Raw genomic sequence first — 16,598 nt, 5'->3', positions numbered from 1 at the left:
TTTCTGACTCACTTCACTCTGTATGACAGACTCTATGTCCATCCACCTCACTACAAATAACTCAATTTCATTTCCTTTTATGGCTGAGTAATGTGGGTACATTTAGTATGCTTGCTCTAAAGTGGAGAGGAGCCTTAACAAGTAGGAGTCCCAAGGGTCTTTGAAGCTCCTAAACCCACTTTGAACACAGAATAAATGCAATCTCTCTTCCACCTGAAGAAGGCAGGACTGGATCATGGATGAATCCTTAGCTTCGGAGGTAGACTTGGTTTGAATCTCAGATTTGCCAGTTAATAGCTGTGTGATCTTGGACAACGTACGTCTCTGAGACTCAGTTTCTTCATTGAAAATTGAGAAAATAATAGTACCTACCTATTGTGGTGAAGATTAAAAGATATTGTGCACATAAAGTGTGAAGCACCATGTCTGGCACATAATACATGCTAGATGGTAACTGTTAAATTTATATACTTTAAAAATCATCACGTGCCTCCCCCATTGTCATCTCCCCCCACCCCGCAGTCTTGGGTCCTCTAGGAAAAACATTGTAACTTCCTCCAACTGTCCCACCCATCTTGGTTGATGTCTACCTATGTGAAAATAAGCTGTGATAACCCAACAGTGCTCTATTTTATTGATCATTTTCACTGTAAAATGAAATTTAAAAAAAAAAGTTAGAGTCTTACCATTTAAGCCAAGAAAAGTAATTATAAGGAAGCAGAAACTGGATTTGAAAATGTTGTGTGTGGTTAAGATGCATGTCTACGTAGTAGTTCCACCAGTGTGGCTTTTAAATTCCTTTTGGGAAATAGGAGCTAAGGTAAGTGGAAGATAATCTCTTTCCTTTCCTTTTTTTTTCTTAAACTTTAGGCTGAGAATATGCTTTTATAATATTAAAATCAGAGCCTGTAAACCAGTTCTACATTAAAAGGTTTAGACTTCTAAGCTTCCAGAAAGTGACCTTGACATTTAGGAAGTTTCAGAGCCTCTGACTCACACAGAAAAATACGTTGGCATGCTTAATCTTCCCAAAGCTGACAACTTATTGGTTTTTAGAATGCAGTGTTTACGAGGTCAGGGCCTGTGTGCATCTTGTTCACTGTTCTGTCCCCCGTGCCTGGCATAGAGTGGGGTTGTAGTACATGTTCATTGAATGGATAGGCAGATGACTAACTAAATGAATAAAAAGGAAAGAAAGTGAGCTGGCAGCTGGGCAGTGTGGAGGCTTCGTAATCACAGTGCCGAGATGAGCCTTGTTGGAGGCAGCACAGTTAAGAGTGTGTGCTTAAAGCCACGTGGACCTAAATTGGAAGGCCATTTCTGTTATTCACTAAGCTGTGTGACTTTGGGTAAGTCACTTAGCTTCCTAATTCTCAGCTTCTTCATCTGTGTAATGGGACTAATAGTCCCTACTTTAAGATAGTTGTTTTGAATGCTAAATGAGATGCTTCCCTTGAAGAATTTAGTACAATGCCTGTTCATGGTAAATTATAGTTACAGTTATTATTATTTTCAAGTTTTTAGGGAACAAAATACCATCTTACTCTTAATGAGTAAATGTTAAATATTTTTTAAAGAAAATTAACTTTCGTTACCTTTCAAAGTCTAACCATGCCACATCTTCTTTATCCGTTCTTCTGTTGATGGACATTTGTACAATGGAATATTACTCAGTCATAAAAAGGGATGAAATAATGCCATTTGCAGCAACATGGATGGACTTTGAGATTATCATACTAAGTGAAGTAAGCCAGACAGAGAAAGGCAAATATCATATGATATCACTTATATGTGGAATCTAAAAAAAATGATACATACGAACTTATTTACAAAACAGAAATAGACCTACAGACATAGAAAACAAATGTATGGTTACCAAAGGGGAAAGGGAGAAGGGAGGGATAAATTAAGAGTTGGGGATTAACATATACACACTACTATATGTAAAACAGATAATCAAGAAAGACCTACTGTATAGCACAGGGAACTATACTCAATATTTTGTAATAACCTATAAGAGAAAAGAATCTGATAAAGAATATATATATATTCTGAATCACTTTGCTGTACACCTGAAACTAACACAACATCGTAAATCAGCTATACTTCAATTTAAAAAATGAACAAAATAAATATTAAAGAACAGTTATTTGATCTAAAAAAAAGTCTAATTATAATGCCTGCCTCTGTGTCATCAGTGTTGTTGGAATTTTGCAGACCCCTTTAGGGCCCTGAGGACACAACAAACCACATATTCAAAATAGGTTTTCCTGGAAGAAGTTTCCATTTCATAGAACATAAGTAGTTGGGTACATCATCTGGACGAAAAAAATGTGGTCATCCTGAAGCTGATTTGTAAGTGTTCAGTAAGTTTTGTTTGTCTCTCAGTTAATTATTGTGAAGAGTATGGAGTAGAATTAATTTCAAATAGGATTATAGGCAGCTTTTAAGAGTTAAAAAAACTCATATAAAAGAAAGCATTCTTAACTGTTTTATTGGCTATTTTTCTTCTTTGTGGCAGAGACACAGACACTGGAGACCCTCCATGATAAAAATCAAACAGTGAGTAACTGTATGTGTGAGCTGACCTTATGCTCAACTCAGAGGAAAAAAAGTATGGCTTTAGACTTCCTTCCTGCCCACTCATTCCTTGGGGAAAAATGCCTTAAACTCCCTTGGCTTCAGGTTCCTTGGCTGTAACGTGTTGCTGATGACTTTTGTAACTGCGAGTCCTGTTGTAAGGATGGAGTGGCGTGATGCATGTAAAGTGCCTGTCACATAGTAGGTGCTGGAAAACCAAAAGGAAGAAGCATTAGCATTTTGTCCTTATTCTCAAATTTCACAGCTGTATACCACTGTGGAGGGTTCGGACACCCTCCGTCACCCCAGAATATCTTTCTCCTTGCTTCCATTGCAACCCTAATGAGAAAGGTTGTTTGTTTAAATTTATTTATTTATGATAAGACACCAGGCAAGAATATTCTAAGCCAAGAACTTAGGTATCTAACTAAAAATAAAGCAATATTTTAATCAACCACCATTTTAGTGTCTCCCACCTTCTCAGAGTAAAAGGGAAAACCACTAAAACAGGGGTCCCCAATCCCCGGGCTGTGGACCGGTACCGGTCTGCGGCCTGTTAGGAACCAGGCTGCACAGCAGGAGGTGAGCAGCGGGCGAGTGAGCGAAGCTTCATCTACTGCTCCCCATCGCTCGCATTACCGCCTGAACCATCACCCCTCCATCCCCCCCAACCTCGGTCTGTGGAAAAATTGTCTTCCTTGAAACGCCAAAAAGGTTGGGGACCACTGCATTAGAAAACAAGCTGATAGCAGTGACTGGAAAATTCTTTGAGGACGTATCCAGGAGTCTGCATTCATTTAACTCAATCTCTGACTCAGTGTCAAGCATTTTGTGTTTGTCCTGTCCTCTTTGCAATCCAGGTCTGCCTTTTCAGTACCTCTGTGTGCCCACAGTGCTTAGTGCAAGTAACCTTGCACGGTGCACTCCTGCAGTAAATGTCTGTTGAATAAATGGAAGACTTAATTCCTTGACGTTGTTTTAAAAGTGTTTACCATTACTCTTTAAAGGAAGAACATGAAGTGAAATTTTAGAAGCAGTATGTTCGCTATGACTGAGTTAACAAAATATCTAATTAATTAGAGCAATAGCAATAATAGTTACCACTGATTGAGATTTATCCTGTACCAGGCTCTGTGCCAAGCATTTTCTGTTCTTCGTCACTTAATTTTCCTGATAACTCTACAAGATGACACAGCTCTTTGGTGACAGAACTGGGATTTGAACCCAAGACAGTCTGGCTGCAAATTCCTAGCTTTTTTTTTTTTTTTTTTCCCCTTTTGCGGTACGCGGGCCTCTCACTGTTGTGGCCTCTCCCATTGCGGAGCACAGGCTCCAGACGCGCAGGCTCAGCGGCCATGGCTCACGGGCCTAGCCGCTCCGCGGCATGGGGATCTTCCCGGACCGGGGCACGAACCCGTGTCCCCTGCATCGGCAGGCGGACTCTCGACCACTGCGCCACCAGGGAAGCCCCAAATTCCTAGCTTTTAAATCACTGTCTTTCTGTGAAAATTGGGGTTTCGTGGCAAGACACCAAATTTAGACCACTCTGAAACTCCCTGGGAACACCAGGGAATCATCAATGAACAGGGCCCCACTTTTTATTTGAGGAAAGGGGAGTCCATTTACTAAGGCTGCTTCTCCACCCACAGCACAGACAGGCACCTCTTATTCCCTTGCTAACTCCAAAGATTCAGCTAATCCCTTTCTTTGGGTTGTTTGAGGCTTGTCTAGAAGGGGACAGATCATGAGTCATTCCAAGGTCCCTGCATTCCTGAAATACTGTGAAAGGGATGGTCCCATGCATAAGTCAAGAGACTGGCTGGGCAGACAATGGATTTCTGGTCATTTGCTGCAATTCTGTTTGTGTTTCCATAGGAAATATCCACACTGGCTAATGAGTTACAAGACATGGACGCCACCACCAGAATAGGCCTCTACATCGGAGCAGGGGTTTCTGCTGGGCTGGCTCTCATTCTTATCTCTGGTGCTTTAATTCTCAAATGTAAGTCATTTGATGGTGCTTCTCTCTCCATCTGATAAGGAACTGTTAATATAGGAACCAACACTAATCTAAGATAGAACTATTAGTTTATATTTATACCTACAGGTGATTAGAATAAATACTCTTTAGTCTTTCCAAACCTCAACAATAATAATAGCTCATTTTTATTCAGTGCTTACCATGTGACAGGCATGTTTTATATTTATCTTTGTCACCATCTTATATAAGGTAGATAGCACTGTTATCCCTATTCTTATAGCAGAGGAGAGTAACGTTTAGAGACAGTAAACTTTCAAAGTTTTCTCAAGGTTTCAGAATCAATAAGTGGCAAAGCTGGAATTCAAATTCAAGCAGGTTGATTCTAGTACCTGTTTTTTTATCTTTTGTTAAGAAAATAAACCTTTTAAATTCATGAATATGTCCAGGTTTATTAGGAAGCACAACAACGACAATCACTTTCTTCTGTGCATTTTTCTATCTTATTTATTTCTCAGGCATGGTTCTTTAAAGAGGGGTAGCAGGTTCCTTTAACACTGGGTCATGCCCAGAGTTTCAGCATTTGTATTTTCCTCCATTGTGGCATTCAGCACACATATTTTATTTCTAAGTTACTTATCTTTATTAAAAAAAATTAAGTATGATTTATATGCAATAAACTGTATATTTAAAGTGTGTTCAACTTGATGAATTTCGATAGATGGTTTCACCCAGGAAACCATCACCACAATCAATGCCCAAACACTTCCATCATCCCAAAAGCACAGGGCCCCACTTTTTATTTGAGGAAAGGGGAGTCCATTTACTAAGGCTGCTTCTCCACCCACAGCACAGACAGGCACCTCTTATTCCCTTGCTAACTCCAAAGATTCAGCTAATCCCTTTCTTTGGGTTGTTTGAGGCTTGTCTAGAAGGGGACAGATCATGAGTCATTCCAAGGTCCCTGCATTCCTGAAATACTGTGAAAGGGATGGTCCCATGCATAAGTCAAGAGACTGGCTGGGCAGACAATGGATTTCTGGTCATTTGCTGCAATTCTGTTTGTGTTTCCATAGGAAATATCCACACTGGCTAATGAGTTACAAGACATGGACGCCACCACCAGAATAGGCCTCTACATCGGAGCAGGGGTTTCTGCTGGGCTGGCTCTCATTCTTATCTCTGGTGCTTTAATTCTCAAATGTAAGTCATTTGATGGTGCTTCTCTCTCCATCTGATAAGGAACTGTTAATATAGGAACCAACACTAATCTAAGATAGAACTATTAGTTTATATTTATACCTACAGGTGATTAGAATAAATACTCTTTAGTCTTTCCAAACCTCAACAATAATAATAGCTCATTTTTATTCAGTGCTTACCATGTGACAGGCATGTTTTATATTTATCTTTGTCACCATCTTATATAAGGTAGATAGCACTGTTATCCCTATTCTTATAGCAGAGGAGAGTAACGTTTAGAGACAGTAAACTTTCAAAGTTTTCTCAAGGTTTCAGAATCAATAAGTGGCAAAGCTGGAATTCAAATTCAAGCAGGTTGATTCTAGTACCTGTTTTTTTATCTTTTGTTAAGAAAATAAACCTTTTAAATTCATGAATATGTCCAGGTTTATTAGGAAGCACAACAACGACAATCACTTTCTTCTGTGCATTTTTCTATCTTATTTATTTCTCAGGCATGGTTCTTTAAAGAGGGGTAGCAGGTTCCTTTAACACTGGGTCATGCCCAGAGTTTCAGCATTTGTATTTTCCTCCATTGTGGCATTCAGCACACATATTTTATTTCTAAGTTACTTATCTTTATTAAAAAAAATTAAGTATGATTTATATGCAATAAACTGTATATTTAAAGTGTGTTCAACTTGATGAATTTCGATAGATGGTTTCACCCAGGAAACCATCACCACAATCAATGCCCAAACACTTCCATCATCCCAAAAGCCTCACATACTTTTATAACTGTGATATAGTCTCTTCTCTTTGGTGCAGAGACCAAGGCCTTATACCACTATTATTTTATCAGCCTTTCTTACTAATACATAAACATCAACTATGTGTAGGGTTACAAACCATTCCAGATTTTCCCAGGATTGAAGGAGGTTCCTAATGTGTGGGTTTTCAGTGCTAAAACTGGGACAGTCCAGGGAAAACTGGGATGAGTTGCTCATCCTGTGTGGCTTGAAGCTGCCAAGTGCTTTATGTGCATTAAATCCTCATAACTACCCTGTTGAGAAAGGTACTAATATTATTCTCATTTACCAGTTGGAGAACCAGTGTGCTAAAAGGTTAAGTAACTTGCCCAAAGCTACATAGTTAACTGATAGAGGATTTGAAACTGGGGCTGTCTTGCTCACCATTTTGTTACTCTGCCATTAATGGTAAATGGATTGTTGAGAGGAAGAAGCTACTCACCCCCACTTACCTGGGTTTATGGAGAGAGAGCAGTGGCGTTTGGAAATTGACTACATGAATATGGAGTCTACAGGTTGATAAGGAGCAATGACAACACCCACTTTTTGAGTTTTGCCAAGGCCTGGATGTTAGGGACTGTTCTGGTTTGTGTAGAAGGGTATGGAAGGAGGGTGATGAGGAGTGGGAGAAGTCATGTTTTGTACACACATATGATTACTCCCAAAACATGACTACTTAGAAGAATAGATGGGAAAGTTGTATTTGATTTGCAGTCTTTTCCCTAGAAGTTGCTGGAGAAAATCATACAACCAAGGTGATAGGTTTTTAAGTCATGACATCAAAGCCATAAATTGGTACTCAGTAATGCCCAGCAATCCTGTATCTTTTTCTAGTGCACTGTCTGAGATGAGCATCACATACTTCACTGCTGCTCAAATCTCCCTCGCCTCTCACTGCACTGATGAAGTATTCAAAGCCCGTTTCAACCACTTTGCCTTAGCCAAGACTTCGTTCTTCCTTTGATCACTTTCTCCAGAATCATCTCTCTCTCCATTCCTGTTTATGCTATTTTTATTAGCATAAAAATATGGCCTAGTTCACACATTTCTCTCCAGCGACTCCCGTTTCTCTGCTCTCCTTTACAGCCGTATTTCTCAGATGAGTTGTTCCTACATCTCACCCCTCCGCGCTCTTTTAACCACTCCCCCTCCCAATTTAGCTTCTACACCTGAAGTGCCATGGAAATAGTTTCAGTCAAGCTCACCAGTGACCTCCATTTTGCTAAATTCCATAGATACCTCTGTCTTCATGGTAGTACATCTTTCAGCAATAACTAAGTTGACTCTCTTTCTAAAAAGTCTTCCTTCTCTTGGCTTCTGAAACACCACTGTCTTCACTAGCCACTCCTTTCAGTCATTTTTGTTATTTTCTCTTCTTCAGCATGATCTTTAGATGTTTTGATTCCCCAGGGCTGGCCCTTTTCCTCTCTCCATGCCCTCTGGGTGATGACGACCTATATTCCCATAGACTTAAATGTCATCCTTAATTTCTCTCTCCAGCACTCAAGGGTGTTGGTACTGCTTGGCCAGCTGTCCGGTTGTTATTTCCACTTAGATGTGTCCCACATTGTGTCAGGAAAGGAGCTCTAGAGTCTATATTCCACCTTTTTAGAACCCAACCTCCCCCTCCCTGATCTTCTTCATCACAGTGTTTCATTGTCATACATCTGGTTGCTTAAGCCAGAGAGCCAGAAGCCATCCTTGAATCCCCTCTTCCATCACTCCTAATACACAAACCAACGTCACTTTCCTGCACTTTCTCCAAATCGTATCTAAAATCCATTCGTAATTCTGCATCTCTCTTTCACCACCTTACTCTGAGGCGGTTCTCTGCTTACTTCCTCATTTTTTCATACCTCCTTTTAATTCATTCTCCACACAGCAGCCAGAGTGATTTTCTTAAAACCCAGTCAGATCATATTTCTGGCCTTCAATTATTTCCTATGTCTTAGAATAAAATCCAAACTCCTGATTATGACTTACAAGGTCCTATAGTATCTAGCCCAGCCTCCCTCTCAGACCTTACCTTGTGCCACTCTCTTATTCCAGCCATGCTTTCAGTTTCACCCACTCACCACTGTCTTTACCAGGGCTTTACTCAATCCAGAATGCTCACCCCGGCTTTTCATTTGGCTCACTCATTCTCTTCTTTTCAGAACTGAGCTTAAAGACCATTTCTTCTGAGAATTCTTTCCTGATTACCTTCTTGATTATCTATTCCAGTGCATTGTTGTTTTTTTAAAAAATGGAAATACAGTTGATTTACAATATTGTGTTAGTTCCAGGTATACAGCAAAGTGATTTCAGTTATATACATATATATATAAAATATATATATTTTTTCAGATTCTTTTCCATTATAGGTTATTATAAGATATTGAATATAGTTCCCTTGCTATACAGTAAATCCTTGTTGTTTATCTATTTTATATATAGTGGTGTGTATCTGTTCATCCCAAACTCCTAATTTATCCCTACCCCCCCGCCTTTCCCTTTGGTAACCATAAGTTTGTTTTCTGTGTCTGTGAGTCTGTTCCTGTTTTGTAAATAAATCCATTTGTATTATGTTTTAGATTTCACATGTGTGATATCATATAATATTTGTCTTTGTCTGATTTACTTCACTCAGTATGATAATCTCTATGTCCATCCATTTTGCTGCAATACTTTTCTTTCTATTACATCACAATTTGAAATTATTTTATTTTTCCCATTTACTTTTTTTTTCTTAAATGCCTCTCTCACTAGAAGACGAGTTTCATGATGTCAGGGCTCAGAGTTCACCTTTGTGTCCCTGGTGCTTAGCATACTACCAGACACGTAGTGGGTGCCCCCTATATTTGTTAAATATGAAAAATGCATCTTTATTACTTTTAGCATAGTTTATGTAATAAATCAAGACGCATATCAGTGGTTTGATTTAATTCAATCTAATAGGTAGACCAGATTTCCCTAAACAATCTTTGCCTCCAGTTAGCTCATCTTATTTATCTCATTTATTTTATGAAAGCATTTTAAATTGACTTTTCTTCGCCTTTTTACCTAGGGTATTCTGATAGCAAACAGAAGATACAAAATTTAAGGTAAGAATAATGCGTGCAGTAGTGGAAGGTGGGAATCTTGGATATTCCTACTCTAATATGGGCTTTGATCTTTGCTCTTAGAAGTCCTGCCCTGAGGCTTTGGGATCTAAATTTTTACTACTTCCTTTTTGCTTTAGGCCTAGATTTATGAAATGCAAATTTAACATGTTGCTCAGTTTTATTCTTGATCCCTAATCCCTCTAGCTTCTTTAGTCCTAAAGTTAAGGTACAGAATTTGTCTCCCATTGATAGGAAATGCTTATATATTTCTGATTAATGGGCTTTTTCAGTGAACTGACCCTTCAGCTGATCGAGTACTTACTACATCCAGGTTCTGGGTGGCCACTGGTTTACAGACGTGAACAAGAAACTCAGAATCTACTCTCAGGGCTTTTACAACCCAGCCCAGCTCTTCTTAACTCTGATTGCCTATTAAAATCATCCAGGGCACTTAAACATACTATTGTCAACCCCAGAGCAAATAAATCAGAATCTTTGGGGATGAGGCCTAACCATAGGTATTGTTCTAAAAACTTTCAAGAAAAAAGTGATTCTGTCCACTGCATACTCTCTACACCACTAACAATTTTAGACTAAATCTAGAGAGTATAGTTATGAAGACAAAATAGTAAAAAAGTAAAAAAGTCAAATAAGACCAAATAAAATATTTAATTATCAATGGCTTTATATTATCTGTGTCAGTATTCTTTATTAGAGCTGAAACTTGAAATGTGGTAATATCAATAGGTAATATTTACATGCAATAATTCATTCTTTATGAAATTATTTGGTTGATGTTCATCTCCACCTATAAATGTAAACTCCATAGAAAATTAGGAACTTGTCTGCCACATTAACAACTGTATCTCCTAGCACACACCTGATTCTTAGTATGCGTTTAATATTTGAGGATTGAATGAATAAACGTTCCTTACAGCAGCCCTGTGAGATAGAGTACTTATTCCCATTTTATAGATGAGGACCCTGAGACACTAAGTTTACTAATATACAGCCTCTAGGGGATTTTTGTGTTTTGTTCACTGTTGCATCTCTTGATGCATAGAACAGTATAAACACGTTAAATAGTTCTTGAATGAATAAATGAAAAAAACACATCCAACTTACCCAAGATCGCATGGGTGGTAAGCAACAGAGGCAGAATTCGAACTCAAGTCTCATTGGATCCATAACACATTCATTTCTTTTACTTTTTGAAATTGTTCAAGCTGACATAATAATTGAAATAATAGTACAAGGAACAGTAGAACCCTTCACCTAAGCGTGTCATTTAATATTTTGTCACATTTGCTTTATCTGTTTCTCTATTTACATACATTTTTTTTTCTGAACCATTTGTGAAGGTGTTTCAGACATCTTGACATTTCACCTAAACACTTCAGTCTGCACTTCCTCAGAATAAGGATATTCTCTTAGATAACACAATGCCATTTTTATACCTAAGAAAATTCAGATTAATTTGAATTTGTGTAGTTATTCCCCAGACTATTTTCATTACTATTTTATGTTTCCCCCGCCTAGTCAGTACCTGATCAAGGATCAAATACTGCCTTGGTGGCTATCTCTCCAGCAAAGCCCATTCTCTTAACTCTATTCCATGTTACCTGGGAAATGCTTAACTCAACTGCATCACTTTATTTCCACAGCCTCATCACTTTGGCCAACCTCCCTCCCTCGGGGTTAGCAAATACAGCAGGAGAGGGGACACATCCAGAGGAAAACATCTATATCATTGAGGAGAATGTATATGAAATGGAGGATCCATACGAGTATTACTGCTCCGTCAGCAGTGGGCAGCAGTCCTGACAACCCCTGGGCTGTTGTCTTTCAACACCACCAGATTCACCACTTCCTTTGGGGGTTTGGTGTTATCGTCTTTGAAAACTATGAGATGGCTCACCTGACTGGTTTTAGAGGTTCTGTCCTTGGCCACCAAGCAGAGTTTTTCCATGTTCTAAAGATAAGTAGCTCACCCGAGGATTGAACTGGGACCAGCATTGTACTTAGACAGGCACAACATTACCTCTGTGTTCCCACCACCCAACTCGGAGACTGCTAATCAAGGCATTAGAGCTCAAATGGGCTGTTATAGAGAGTAGGAATTCTTAATATGGGGTCTCTGGAATTCCAGATATTCAGTTATATGGTGTGTCCATGAAGCTCCTGAAAATACAGGGGAAATTATGTGCTGAGATATGTGCGTGTCTTTTTCGGTACAGGAAGTCTAAAGGGGCCGCCGATTCTCAAAGAGCTCTGTGAACCATAGCAGGTTCGAAAACTATTGGAGTAGGAGTAGATGGTCTTGAAGGTTCCCTTTGAGTCTCAAGGTTTATGCTTCTTTGAATGTTGACTCTGTGACAGTAAGTGCCAGTGCACAGCTTTCCTTGGCCTAAGTTAAGAAGACTGCCCAGCAAGGCCTGCGGTGTGACAGGTGCTCCTGGAGAAAAAGGAAGTATGCTCAGTGTGTGATGACAGGTTTTGCTTGGGGTGCACTCAGAGGGAAAGATCTCTGACCAACTTCTCCATTCATGGAGAGAACTGGAGCTGTGTTTTTCACAAAAGAAGAAGCAGTGACTGGGACACAAATTCTGTTTCCTGGTAGAAAGTAGGTAAAGGGCTCCAGCCATCTGTATTTGTCCATGTCAGATCCCTGATGGAAAGACAATGGTCCTTAAGCTTCAGTTCCAAGATGGTAGAGAGTAGGTCTATCTTGCCTATTTGCTTCCTCCCCAGTCTTGGCACAGCTCTGACACATAATACTGATAGAAATTTACTAAATATCTTTGGAGTGAAAAAATTAAAGAAGCAGAAAGGTAGATTTCTGGGAAGACTTTTCCATTGGAGAGCTCAGATAGAGCTTCACTTGTTGGGGAGCTCAAAAATACTCCTAAGCCCCCGTTTCTGCTCTTGTCCAGCATCTGCTCTTCTCAGCATCCTCTCCAAGCTCAGGCCCTTGGAAGTGTGTTATTGTCTTTTTTCCCTTTCTGTTGAATGAATCAACAATAGGGACCTGTCGCTGCCTGAAAACTGTCTTCCCCAGGTGATGACTGAGCTGCTATTGCATTGCATGCAGGAGATGTTGGTCACCAAGGATGTAGGCAGCCTGTCTGTTACAGTGTTTGGGCTGCATCTGGGCAGTATTGGGAAGCACTGGCTTTCTACAGGGAGATTTGTAAGGGAGATCATTTTGCAAAGTTCCAGGCAGTAGCTTTTAAACAAGCTGAAAAATTAAGTGTTTTAAATTTATGAAATTCTAGAGGGAAGGGACCCCAGAAAACATATGGACCGGATCAATGATTTCCCCACAAAAGGGATTCTTATTCTGCAAAAATCTTTACACAAGGATATGTATACAAGGACGATCATTGCAGTGGTGTTTGTGAGAGATGTTTTCCATCATTTGGGGAACAATTGGTTATGGTGGTATGTCAACACACTGGCACAAGTAAAAAAAATTAGGTGGTTTCATCATTGAGCTGTTTTGCTAATTCAACAAATATTAAGTGCTTACTCTGTGCCAGGTCCTCTGGTGCTGGGATCATAGAGAGAGACCAAACAGACACATCCCTGACCCCATAGAACTTCTGATTGATCTGACAGGAAGGATGATTTCATTCATTCATTCATTCATTCTTTCCGTGAACATTTTTTGTCACCTACTTCGTGCCAGACACTGTTTTAGTTCCTAGAAATATAGCACTGAAGGAAACAGACAAGATCCCGACTCTCAGAGACCTTGTGTTACTTGTCAAAGGAGAAATCTATATTGCTAAGTCAAAAGAAAAAAAAGTTCTAGAATAGTATATATAGTTAATGCTAATTTTTTTTTTTGCCTTTAAATAATCCAGAAGAATATTCCCAGTTTAATATGGTTATTCCACAAGGGCAAATAGTCAAAAGATAGAGTTTCACTTTTTCTTTTATGTGCTTCTATAATTTGAATTATTTTATCCATTTTTTGTAATAAAAAAATAGATTTAAATACTGTAGCAATGTTTTCCTGTCCACCCTCCTCCCATAGAAAGAAATGAAGACTTGGATAAGTTAAGTTCAAGGTCAAGGCAGGCAGCAGAGTGCGCCAGCACTCTCGACATGTCTAGAGTGTCCCAGCAGAGATTGGAACCCTGGTTTTCAGGGTAGGAGCCACTCTGCATCAATTATTTGTAATACAGAAGATGGCAGAAAGGGTAACAAACTATCAAGCTACCCCAGAGGGTCTGGGCAATGACAAGTGGTCACTTAATTAAAAGCAATGTAAAAAGATTGAATGTGTGGTTTGCTCTTAGAAGTGCTTAGGATTTTTCTTCCAGAGCTCTGCCATAGAGACCCACAGTACAAGAAGAGGCTCCCTGATCTCTTCAGACTGAAAAATTAAGGTCTTACCATGTTTTAACTGCCTATCACTTCTAGTGTTAGAATTTCCCCAGGCAGAAATTCCAAGTGGTTTAACCTGTCATTAATTTATTTGAGGGCATCCCCTCATGCCTAGTCCCATATAAATTTAATTCTCATTTAAGTTTGAATTTTAAAAAAAACTGAATACAAATTAATTTTGTGTCCAGATTTCTACTGAGAAAATCTTTCTCGAGGTAAGTAGAAATGCCCTTAGTGCTGTAATTTTTAAGATTTTTGTCATCCTTTTCTGGGGCTCAGTTGGGAAATGGCAAAAAGGAGAGGGGCAGTTGGAACACTTGGTTGGAGCGTTCTCAAGCTTCAGGAGGGCTCAGATTTTGGCCTATTTTCAGTGGAAAACCTGTGCACTGGAGCAGTATGAGTCAGAAATGTGAGTTTCAGGATTCTAGATCCTCTAATATCTTTTTTTTCAGTTGTGTTGACTAATTATAAAGGTCATTCCAAGTCACTCTTTTATTAGTAGTAGTTTTCTTTTGTAAATTCTTGGTCAAACTCCTGCTTATGGTGTGACTCTTTTTCCAGAGAAAGCAGTGATGTTTAAAAAAAAAAAAAAAAAAAAAAGTTATTTAAGCTATTCAGGTGTGGTGGTGGCACTGGGACATCATGTTTAAATAGCCACATTATTTTAATACAATTGTTTTGTGGGTGGGTCACCTTTGGAAAATATTTTATTATAGCTTTATAGTCTATACTTAACAACCTGCTTCATGATAAGTTGACATGTTCTTTGAAATTTCTACTTTTTGAAATTGTACTTTTTCATGCATTTTACACCTAGTTCGTGTAAAATAGAAATATTTCACACTCCAATGCAGTGTTATCTTCTTTTGGTCAGTTCTGAAATATCCTTATATCCATATATCTATATCGAATCTGTTTTAAATTTTATTACCCAGTTTTAGTTGCCGTTCCTGTTCACTTGCATGCAGAATTTAGTTCTTGTTCTGGAAACCCTTAAGTAAAAAGTAACAACTGAAAAAATATAGGTGAAGGTTGCTTTACTAATAATGTAGATTTTTGATTCATTTCTTTATCCCAAAGTTCACCACAAGATCTTAGCAAGGGCTTCCCTGGTGGCGCAGTGGTTGCGCGTCCGCCTGCCGATGCAGGGGAACCGGGTTCGCGCCCCGGTCTGGGAGGATCCCGCATGCCGCGGAGCGGCTGGGCCCGTGAGCCATGGCCGCTGGGCCTGCGCGTCTGGAGCCTGTGCTCCGCAACGGGGGAGGCCACAGCAGAGGAAGGCCCGCATACCACAAAAAAAAAAAAAAAAAAAAGATCTTAGCAAAAATCTCTTGACCTTAACCTGAGGGCTGAAGCAAGGAGCCAGTGGTGAGGGGCTTTGAGAGCTGCCAGCTGCCCAGGCCTCAGTGAAGTCCTCAGAGGGGTGGCACCTTTCCTGTTCTCTCCAGCAAGCCTCCTACTCCAACAAAAATTCCTGGTAGCTAAGCAGCAGCCAGACAGCTTCTAACCACCAGGGAAGAAAGGAGTTTTCTGAATAGATGGAATTTCAGGTGAGAACTGAGGAATATGACATTTAGTTATCCTAGCTGCCTTATTTCAAGCAAATGTGTTTACAAGGAACAATGGGTGGGCAAGCTAACTTGGAGCCAATTGCTTTACAGTACGTTGAGACTCTGAGTAAGAATCTCTAAGCAGAAAATGCCTCTTGTTAGAGTGCTTGTTTCCCTTTTTTTTTTAGGTTTTTATTTTGAAATAATTTGAGATTTGCCGAAAAATTGCAATGATAGTACAAAGAGTTCCTGTATTCAGCAGTTTATTCAGTTAACGGCTTATATAACCATGGTACCATTTGTCAAAACTAAGATCTTAACATTGGCACATGACTATTAACTAAACTACAAATTTTGCTTGGATTCATACTACTGACTTTTAAAATGTTAAATTAAGTGCTTTTTGAAAAATAGAGTTTAAATTAAAGGTGAAAGTCCCTATTCCCTGTCCTCTCTATCAAAATTTGTCCCCAGTCCTACTCCCCAGGAACAGTCCTTCTAGGCCAGCACTGTCCAGTAGAAATACAGTGTTGTTTTTGTTTTTCATTTTAAGTCTTCACAATCCAGTGAATATTTTCCATTTAGAGCACATCTCCATTCTGACTAGTTCACATTTTAAGTGCTCAATAGCCACATGTGGCTATTGGCTCTAGAATTAGCAAAGTTCTGGGCCATTCTCTATTTTCTCTCTCATACACACACACACACACACACGCGCGCGCACGCGCGCACACGCACGGTAACCTAATTTTTTCCACTGCTTATAGAAGGCCATTGCTCCATGTCAGAATGGGACAACAGCCTTTACTTAGATAGCTATGTAGTATTAAGTAGAACAAATATGCATAACCCATTAAATCACTTCTGCATGTATAGATGTTTAGTTGGGTTTTTTCCCCCCCATTTCAAATAAGGCTGCAAGGAACATCCTTTATTCAAAAACCTATGTGCATTTGTGTACTTCCAACGTATATGATTCTGGATATGGAAATGCTGTGTCAAAGGATGTGATTGTATTTGAAGT

At 39.3% G+C, this 16,598-nt stretch overlaps 1 protein-coding gene across 1 annotated transcript in view; it reads left to right on the top strand.

Annotated features, from left to right (window-relative positions):
• Nucleotides 1-15,325, top strand: part of HAVCR2 (hepatitis A virus cellular receptor 2) — a 20,477-nt gene extending 5,152 nt beyond the window's left edge. The window contains exons 4-7 of the mRNA XM_055086869.1: nt 2,522-2,562; nt 4,456-4,582; nt 9,596-9,632; nt 11,297-15,325. Coding sequence (XP_054942844.1) covers nt 2,522-2,562; nt 4,456-4,582; nt 9,596-9,632; nt 11,297-11,456 — 365 coding nt within the window. The 3' untranslated portion in view covers nt 11,457-15,325. The remainder of the gene's footprint in view (nt 1-2,521; nt 2,563-4,455; nt 4,583-9,595; nt 9,633-11,296) is intronic.
• The last annotated feature ends 1,273 nt before the right edge of the window (nt 15,326-16,598 follow it).

This window comes from Physeter macrocephalus, chromosome 8, assembly GCF_002837175.3.
Source record: "Physeter macrocephalus isolate SW-GA chromosome 8, ASM283717v5, whole genome shotgun sequence".
NCBI lineage: Eukaryota > Metazoa > Chordata > Mammalia > Artiodactyla > Physeteridae > Physeter > Physeter macrocephalus.
The sequence above is the reverse complement of the archived record's forward strand: the minus strand, read 5'-3'. Positions and strand labels throughout refer to the sequence as shown.